Source organism: Alligator sinensis, unplaced genomic scaffold (genome assembly GCF_000455745.1).
Source record: "Alligator sinensis unplaced genomic scaffold, ASM45574v1 scaffold386_1, whole genome shotgun sequence".
NCBI lineage: Eukaryota > Metazoa > Chordata > Crocodylia > Alligatoridae > Alligator > Alligator sinensis.
The window spans coordinates 1,328,796-1,339,109 of NW_005841996.1; the positions used below are offsets into that span (position 1 = coordinate 1,328,796).

Here is a 10,314-nt window from a genome sequence, read left to right on the forward strand (position 1 = left end):
CTGAGTGGTGGTCAGATATAAGGTACCAAAAGTACACAAACTTTGGATGTTTGGCTGAAGAGCCAGTATGTCTGAGCAGCAAAGAGTTCAAGCTTTGAAATTTAAGATGCTTTCATTTCTAAATCTGCTTCAAGTAACCTTGCGCAACCTCCATTGACATTTTTATAGAAAGGGGAATGGTGGCACTTGACAGTCTTCTCAGACTGAAATATAAGCCCTGGATGTGATTCTGTTCAGCGTGTCAATGCTCAGAACACTGATCTTCTTGTTCCTCCTCCAAGCTGTGGGGGTGAGTGTTGTGCTGGCTCACTGATGTTGCTTCCTCCTGCTTCTAAGCCTGTGTGGAATAGAAGCAGTAGCTGGGGATGATAACAGGCAATGGAGAGCAATGGTAGAATGGAAAGACCGGGCTTCCCAAGCAACTTTTTAGGCTGCCTCAGTCCCTGATTTGGATTGTTTTTATGGCAAGCACACCTTAGCTTTTCATATGCAAAGAGAAAGAAATGCCAGAGAACTCTGTTAAAAAAACCCTATTTTAATAATGAATATTAACAGTAGGTAAAAAAAATGCCTAACTTGAAGCTGTTCTACTTTTCCAGGTATTCACCACAGCAGATGAAACAAATCAAATTTGCTGTCAATTTGCTTTTGAGTCAAGCAGTTGATATAATGTAAGATGGTGTCACGTATACTTTATGTACTGCCAAAGTTAAAAATGTTACTTGTAAAACAGACTCCTAATTTACATGCTAATAACCGCAAAATGCTATTTTCAGATTCTGAGTTCCACAGAAATATCGTTTTGTTTGTTTGTTTAAACTTCAAATCTCCCAGATAGAAATCCTGGGCAGGACAGTTAGAATTTAAATCTAGATTTTCTAATAGCATTCTTCATACTAGAGCACTTGCATCTGTTCTTAATTCACATTTGCAGATTTCTTACAAGCAGTGAAACAATATGGCCTGCAATCAATGGTAAATCCAAGGGACTGTTTGCTAGATCTATATGTATAAATTCAATTCAGTTGAAAGAGCCATGTTTCTACCTGAAGTTAATAGTAACTATACCAAAGAATCATGAATGTGATTTAGAACCTTAATACTACCTTTGTCGGTTATACATATAATTTTTATTCAGAAACAACATATTAAGATCATATATGGCTATATATGGGAATATACGCTAATTCAAACCAAATAAGAAAAGCAGAGAAACACCAGTGGCATGCTTTTGAATCTATATTGTGCTCAAACCTAATTACCCTTTCACAGACATCAGACATGGAAAAGTCCCATCAAGTGAGTATATCCATTCCACTATAAGATTTTTTTCCCCTGCAATATATTTAATGATTTTCATGATTTAAATGACTCCAACTATGGTCATTCTTTTTATTTTTCCTTGGAAGGTTATTTAACAGGTTAATAGAATTTATGATTAAGATGTAATACTTGTTATTCATTCTGACTTTTGCTTTTCTGTGTTTCATCTTCTCTTTCCTTTTCAGAGCAATAGATTTATTTGAAAGCAATCTCAAACTGCAATCTGTGTGGCTCAAGGAGAAGTGGAGCTGGCACCTGGGAATTGTGGGGGGCAGCATTCCCTCTAAGCTGTGTGGTGTGCACGGCTGCGCAGGCACCCTGGCAGAGCAGCATGAGCACGACTGTGCGGCCATGCACGCCACATCTTAGAGGGAATGCTGGGGGAAAAGGGGGTGCTTTAATTAGACTGGCTCCAACAGTTGCTCTAATTAACGTGCCCAGAGCGTCTCGTGTATCAGCATCCCCATGCTTCAAAATGGCAGAAGGGGTGCTTTAGCTAAAGCTCTCAGAGCCAGTCTAATAAAATCACCCACCGCCACCCTGAGCATGTGTATAAAGGCCCCTTCTATTTTTAGATAAAGTGCCCCTACCACCATTTTGAAGAAGACCCAAGTTCAAGCAGTTTAGAATATGTTAAGTGCCCTTGTCATGCTGCTAAATTGTTCCCTTTTAGGTGAGGGTAATCTCCTAACACCTAAATTTAACAGGTCACTACATTCCAATGATTTGCAACTGTTGCAAGTGATTTTGTGATGACAAGGCCCTGAGACAAACAAACCTTCTGGGGTTATTATGAGAAGCAAGATCTGCCTACATCACAAACATGAGACAATAGGATGTTAGCTAAGATATATATATATACACACATATCTTTTATGTTGTAAAGCTGTACTCTTACCACTAAGTAAAAAGACTTTTGACTTGGAAAAAGAAAGCTTTTGGTCATTAACTACTAATTGTCACAGAGTCATAAAGGAAAACACTGCAGGTGGCAAGTCAAGCAGATTAATAAGGTGAAAAGCAGTTGACACACACAGTATTATATGTAGGTTCTGGTATCAAAACAGGAGACTTGCAAAATTCTATCCCCAGATAGGTAAAGATAGGAGGCCTAAAATTGGAAAATATGCACGAAGAGAGACCAGAAAGAGAGATGAAGCCATACCAGTATCTAAAAATAAAAATTTGATACGAGTAAAATTAAACAGGTTACAATGGGGTGTTTTTACACGTGCTCCGGGGGTGGGGGTTTCATGGGTGACTGCTACCTCTGGAGTTGGGGGGGGGGGATGTGCCCCCCTGACACCAGTCAGCGACTGGGGAGAGGGGGTCCCCTGGCAGCTGATCTCACTGACCAGGGCAGGGGATCCCCCCCGTGGCTGATCTCACTCACCAAAAAGCGGCTGCTTTTGCTGGCAGCCCTGTTCCCCAGCTGGCGCCCACAAGGGGGCACTGGCGCTTCAGCCTGCCCCCCTGCCTGTCACCTAAACAGGGAACGTGGTCTGACAGGGGGTGCACCTGCGCTCTCAGGGGGTGCATGTGCACCCCCTACCCATCGCCAGTGGGGGTGGGGGTGCTTTAATTAAAGCACCCACAGTGTCTCGTGTATCAGCATCCCTGTGCTTCACAATGGCAGCAGGGGTGCTTTAACTAAAGCTTGTTTGATGAACTTTAGTTAAAGTACCCCCGCCACTATTTTGAATCACAGGTATACCGATATACAAGATGTGGAGGCTGGCTGGAGCACACTAATTACAGCACGTCAGAGCAGCCTCCCGGCATGTCTACAGGTGCCCAATGTAATGGATTCATAGTTCTATTTGAAGCATTTTCAAGTTCCTGATGATGCGGAACAAATGTTAGTTACATATTTCAGTTAGGCCCCTAGCAGTTGTCCAACTAAATGTAGAATGGGATCAGATACACAATCCTCACAATCTCTCTGTCATGCCACACATGCATGGCAGGAGGTGTGATTGTGGGATCAAGCATCAGGTCCTATCATGCCATATTGCTGGTGTAGGAGGAGCTTGGGATCCTGCACTGACAAGTAGAAAGCTCCTGCACCTAAGAGCTTTGACCAGCTGATAGGGCTCCCATTTGTGGACGTGTACCATGCATTCCCGTGGCTGATCCAAGCTCCCAGCTGTGGGAGCACATGGTGTGCCCCATGGCTAGGAGCCCAGATCAGCTGATCTGAACTCCCAGATGCAAGGGGAAAGGGGGGAAAGTGGAGCCCTTCATCCCAGCTGCACCCTGAAGGATGGGATCCCTGATATGCTACTGCTGCTCCCAGCTAGGGGGCAAAATTTGAGTCAAGGACTCTGATGCCTCCCTGCACCTGTGAGTGACAGCTAATCATGTCTCCCAGCCTTGGGAGCACATGGGAATCAAAGGCTGCCATGAACTCTGAAGGCTGGGAGCCCCAGTCGGCCTGGCCAAATGTTCAATTAATGGTATGATAGGAATCAACCACAAAGCTATCACACATTTTGTGTAATAACTTTGTGGCTCTTACTCCTTTTTCTTTTATCATGCCATTAATTGCATTAATGTGTGGCTGGGGGAGATGTGATCTCCTGGTTAATTACATCTGAAGTGTAATGTGTGCGATGTGATTTACTGGTTAATTACATCTGAAGTGTAATGTGTGCCCAGGGCCTTAGACTTTTATGTAAACTGACAGGATGCTTAATGACTTAGAAAATAATAAAAATAAAAGATATAATATAAAAATTTCCATGCTCTGCTTGTCTTTGTGTAGGCATGTATGTAGGCCCCAAGATAAAAGGTGACAATTGCTTGGTGCTAATTGCCTGGGGAGGAAAAAAACAAACCCCAAACCTATCTGCAGTATCAATAAAGATTTTTTTTTATTAATTACATGTAACTGTAGACCTCTACAGATTGACGAGCTGTTCAGCTCAGTTGATTGGAGAGTTCTGCATTTATACTAAGATTGAAGGTTTGATCCCAGGTTGGACTAGGTCATCTATTGGGTTGCCTATACATGTGTTGGGGGTGGGGGTTGTTAATTAAAACAGTTCCTTAACAGCTGCTCTAATTAAAATGTCTCTTCCTCATGTCTATTAAGCCCCTGAGTGTTTAAAAATGGCCATGGGATGCTTTATCTAATCCTCATTTAGCAAGGTTTAGATAATGCACCTTTGCAGCCATTTTAAAACACATGGGGGGGGTTAATACACACGATGGTGAGGTGATGTTAGACCTCAGAGAGTCTGCTCTAATGTGTTCTAATTAGAAAGTGAATGAGCACATGTATAGGCAGCCTTGAAGTCCCTTGCAGCCTTCCTTATCTATGACAAAGATTACTCTCTGTTTACAATCTCTTGGTAAAGAGGAGGGGAGGAAGGAACTGAACAATACACAAAGAAGGAGAGCAGGGCATGGGGAGTTTGAATATATGGAGTAGGATATGTTGTGAAGCTATGGTAAACAGAATATTAATCCCTTGACTAAAAAAATCAGAAATAATTTTATATTGTTGATGAGGATTCAGAGTTTTCTTTGAGGGACTGTGAGAAAAGTTGTGATTGGAGTCAAGATCAGAAGGATGGGAAGGAGGCTATGTGACCTGGGATCATTTCAGGCTTAGTAAATGATACCCAGAAGAAAACAGAGCTTTCTGTGAGAGAAAGCAACACAAAAAAGTTGTGGGGAAGGAAGTCAGAATTTGTGGCTTTTGGGGTGCAAAAAAGCAGACTGGGAGAAGATCACTAACTTCAGTGGACACACACGTGGTTGCTTTAGCACCTTAGAAAAGGCACCTCTGTTTAGGGGCACATATGGATTTGGAGTTTTTGTTCTACGTTGAGGCAGGGCACCTTTGGTGCCTGCCACTTTAAGGGGCAGAACAGGCAGCAGAGCAGCTTGCAGGTGTCTGCACTCCCAATCAGGAGTCACATTGTCATCAGGAGGCCACCTGATTGGGAGTGGGACCAGCTGCCTGATATAAAAGCAGGCCCTGAGCAGTAGGGCCAGCAGTTTTGCTGCAAGCAGCTGGAGGGGGAACATTGCCCAGCTGGAGCTGCTGATCACTTAACATCTTGGAGGTACAGGGCAGGAACTATGGGGATGGCAGCAGGCGCCTGGTTGTGGGGCATGGAGTAAAACTACACCCTGCTAGGGAAGGATGGTGTGGTGGGGCTTGTGGTGGGATGGTCCCCAGGAAATGCCACACCAACTGCCTCCAGCATTCCCTTTAAGCTGTGCAGTGTAGGTGGTTGTGCAGGCATGCTCATGCCATGTTGCCAGGTGCACTTGTGCAGCTGTGCATGCCACGCAGCTTAGAGGGAATGCTGGTTGCCTCCCTAGTGAACGGTGAGTATGTGGTGCCTTATAGCCTCAGCCCCCACAACCTGGTAGGTAACTTTGGAGTAGAGACAGGTTAAGGGTCCAGGCTTGTCTATGGACACCTGAGCCCCATGGGGTGTAAGACCCATGGCCCCAGTGAAGTGGGATCGAGTAGTGGCCCAGCAAGGGGGAAGAACATTAGCCTCAGTGAGTGCAGAGTGGGTAGCAGGCCGCACAGAGTAGGGTTTGCAGGGGCAGCCTGAAGGGGTGTTTATGAGGGCACAGAGTAGGGTCTGTGTGACTTGAAGGGCTGTCTAGGGGTGCATAGAGTAGGGCCTGTGTGGCCTGAAAGACTGTACATAGGCCAGCCCCAATGGCTTTAGAGTGTAAGCCCCAGGGAGGAGGCAAGGATTGATAAGTTGAGTCCCCAGTGAGAGGGTGTGCAGTGCATGTCTGAGGATACCGGAGGCTATGGTGGGCCAGAGGTTGAGTTGAGTTGGGCCTCAGTGAGAGGGCATGCAATGTATGTCTGAGGACACCTGAGGCCAAGTGGAGCCAAAGGCCGAGGGCAACTTGGCAAAGAAGCTGGGGGCGTGACATTAGATTTTGGATGCCATCTGTGAGGCATGGGTATAAAGGAGGTTGGAGCCGTGTAACACCCTTGGCATCAGGGCATAAAATGGGCAGCCTCATGCATTATTACATCTTTCTTTATACATCAGATCATGGCAGGTGAGAGAGGGCAGACTGCCCTAGACAAGCAGGCAGGCCAGCTTTGTGCCCAGTCTTGGGACATCCCTTTGTCACAAGTATGATTCTATTACACTCTGTTCAAGTCCCTCAAACTCCATGAATGCATCTCATTTTGTAACACACAGTCACCTGACCCTTGAGCAACAAGTATGAGGGCTCACCCACCTTTTGTATTACCAGTCTTGTAGGGACTGGAATATGGTGATATAGAATCACACTTAGGTGCTTAAGGCTGCTTACATGCCTAATAAGTGGAATAGAATCTGGCCTGAAGTGTTATTCATGAAAACACTGAGCTGATGTTTACAGCTGCAGGGAACAGTAAACCAATGTGAGACTGCATAAAAACCGTTAGTCTAACTGATACCTATTAAAGCTTCTTCCATCACTTTTACTTGTATTACCATATTGCCTCCAATGGTCTAATTTGCAGAAGAATGATTAGGGTTATTTCCACAGTAAGTGGAAATATTAATATAGGGAATAATAGTTACTTAAGCTACGACAGAAAACAAACAAACAAACAAAAAACCCTTAAGTCAGATCTTTTGCAAAGGTATAATAAGATGAACTTCCTTAACTGTCTGAAAAGACTTTGATGGAGTTACCCCTTGGCAATAGGTATGGCAGAGCGTGTCTAAGAAGTTAGCTTTAGATTTTTTATCCCCAGAAGGAATGTTAAACCATTAGCCCTTCAACACACTCTATCAGTTTCATAAATGCCTTGCTAGAATACATCCCATCTATTCTTAATTTATACCATGGAAAGAGACCGAACATCTCATTTTAGGAAGAAGCTAATTCACAAATAGAATAAGAAACAGAAATTGTCTTCAGGCATGTGATGAAGAATAAGAGAGATAATGGAAAGATACTCTTAAGAGAGATCCAAAAAGTAAGGATAGGATTCTGTTTTGGAGATAATTTTGGATGTATTTTTGTTCAGGTAGCATCTTCTAATATACAAACATCTTCTTTAGGATATGACAAAATTAACACTTGTTTTGCATCAAAAGAAAAAAGTCCATTTGAAAATGGGGATGTGAAAATCTTTTTTAACTGTATGCTGAGACACAGAAACTGACCGTGTTATACATACAGTATGTGAGCTATAATGCATCTGATGCACTATTGCAAGAGGAGATGATTAATACTGATGGTATACTCAAATTGCTGTTTCTTACTAGCAAAACTCAGGTCAGGTTCTGATAACAGATTCACAAGAATAAATATGAATTAATTCATCTGAAGATGGAATAAATCTAGGTTTGCTTTTGTTCAACTGTGAGGATAATCTCACCCTAACCTTGTATTTAAACTGCTTATAAATTTATCTTGCTTTTTAGCGTATAAAAAAATAAAACAGTGTTAATTTTTTTTTTCAAATACAACAGCCATTAAATTTATCAAAGATTATATAGTGGCTATTGATTATTTATAGCTAGTTACATACAGTAGTAAACTTCAAGTAAATCAGTCAAAATCGAGTTGACTGCAAAATACACGTGCTAATTTCTATTTCATCTTTCCTTAAAGCTTATTCCCACCATGAGGGTTATTCCACAGTTTTTAGAGTGTAGAATTTTATATTTTGGATTACAGAAAAATCTATAAATACATACTGTGCAGAGATCCTCATATTGGCTACCACAAGGCTTTCTGCTTTTCTTTCCTAATATTTTGCCATAGTTTAATGACTCTGAATTCACTTAAGACTTGGGATACAAAATGTTTTTGCTAAAGACTTATGAGAGTTTTTTCTCATTAAGAATAAAATTCTACTAGCTAATACAAATCTGTCATAACCAGCTGAACTAAAACACTTTGGGTACTGAAACACACAATGTCATTCCCCATGAGGTTCTAAATATCTTCATTTTAAGTCAGATAATGAAAACTGACAGTCAAAAACAATAGTAGCCAAGGGTCCTTTTAAACAAAAGAATTTACATCTTTGCTTATGAAGTCCAACACACACAAGAGAAATAGTGGATAGGTGGGAGTGGGGAACTTCACTGTACAGATGTCCACTGAAACCACCTTAAGTTAGGGTGCCACCCTGCCCTGCCTTCTACCACTCTATGGCTTTCCTTCCTATGACTCCTAAATGCATTAAACTACAGCCTGTAACCAGTGCGTTCACTTCTTCCCCACCACCTAACAGTGCTAGAACCTCCACAAAACTAAATGTCATTTCAGTTAGTGAAGTCTGTCTGTTTCTATTCTGATACATTTTGATATGTGTTTAAACCCATGTTATATTTAAACCATACTAAGGGCACTTAAATGCAAGTATCCACATATTAAAGCTTGTTAATTTGTCCTAAGTGCTCTATGAGCATCTCAAAGTTGCACCACTTTAGGTGAGGGTTAGCTCTGGGCCATAGGTGACTTGTAGGGAGGGCGGGGGTGGTGGGGGAGAGGGGAACGTGCCCCTCCTGAGATTGGCTGCTGCCGCTGCCAACTTCTGCAGGTGGGCGCTGATTGCCACCCCCTTCCCACCCCTCCCCCGCCGCTGCCGGCTTCTGCGGGTGGTTGCCACCACTGCTGCCGGCTTCTGCGGCAGTCGCTGCTTGCAACACCCCTCCTCCCCTGCTGCCACTGCCAGCTTCTGCAGGCGGTCGCCACTCACCACCTCATTGCCAATGCTGCTGCCCACAATTTGTGCCCCCCAAGTCTCAGGGGCACCAGTTGTTCATGCTCTGGACCATGCTGCCCAGCTCATGTTAGGGTAACTTCAGTCTGCTCCACAGAGTTAAAATGAGCAATTTGCAGTCTTCCAGCATTCCAGGATGCACCACTCCCAGCTCTACTTGACTCTTGCTCTGTGAATGGATTTTCTACCCTCCCTATCTCTACTGCCCACAGTGCTGTACTGCCCAGGAACAGGTAAGGCCCTGCCAGTGCCAGAAGGGGAATGCAGTGGCAGGAGCATGAAGCTGGGAGACAGGGAGGCATAGGGGCTGTGGCTTCCCTCTGCAGCCCCCCACGTTCCTGTCCTGGGATGGAGGTAGTGGGAAAAGGCCATGTTCTGTGTTGGTGGAGTCCTCCACTAAACCTTGCTGATCAAAGCTGTTTTAGGGATTGGTTCTCCTGATAAAACTGAGTGGCCTCCTCCGCCCCCAGTCTCAAGCAAGTTGCCAGCAGCCAAGACAAGCATTCTTTCTTGGGTCTACCCTTTTACACGGCAGCGAACGCAGCCCACTGACAGGGTACTGTGGCGGGATTGCTCCAGACAGGTCTCAACCTCTCCTTATCCCACCCCGCATTCCTAGTACCTGTAACCTCTTCTATCAAAGCAATCAGCGGGGTCCACCCCTCTGTACCATTCTTCCCCTCCAAACTCTCCATCCTCAATTCTGTTCGTGACGCCAATTTTGTCACAGGCCGGCTAGGCGCTGTGACTGTATCAGCCGTTAGGCTGCTGGGTTCAGGATCGAGGAGGCAAGTTGGGAGTGAAGTAAAGGCAAATTTACTTATAGCTTAGCATACAACAGTTAACAGAAAGGTTAATGTGACAAACAGATAGTATAGTAATAAAGAGCTAATAGTGAATAATAACAACAGATAGAATAACAAAGAGTTCCCACATGGGGTTGGCAATTTATCGGCAGTCCCTCTATGCCAGGTGTGTGCCAAGTTGTTCCAGCAAAGTCAGGTGTTCCCGATCAACACTGTCCGAGGGGTCACTGGGAAGATCCCTTGGTCAGGATCCGGTCCTCGCTCACTGGGAGTTCGGGGTCCAGGCTTGGTACAGTGATGGTCCTTCTGTCCCATCCTTCAAACTGGTTACTTGACACTCTCATACCGCCCCTCCTTTTCCCGGGGACACACTTACCTTGCTCTCACCCGAAGGGTCCTGGGGCTTGTTTCCCTGCACTCTACTGGCCAGCAAGCCCGCAGCCTCTTGGGCCTCTCCTGTGG

The 10,314-nt window shown here is 44.3% G+C and overlaps 1 protein-coding gene across 1 annotated transcript in view; it reads left to right on the forward strand.

Annotated features, from left to right (window-relative positions):
* Positions 1 to 244: 244 nt before the first annotated feature.
* Positions 245 to 10,314, forward strand: part of ELP2 (elongator acetyltransferase complex subunit 2) — a 127,156-nt gene continuing 117,086 nt past the window's right edge. The window contains exon 1 of the mRNA XM_006021510.3: positions 245 to 289. Within this exon, the coding sequence (XP_006021572.1) occupies positions 245 to 289 (45 nt within the window). The remainder of the gene's footprint in view (positions 290 to 10,314) is intronic.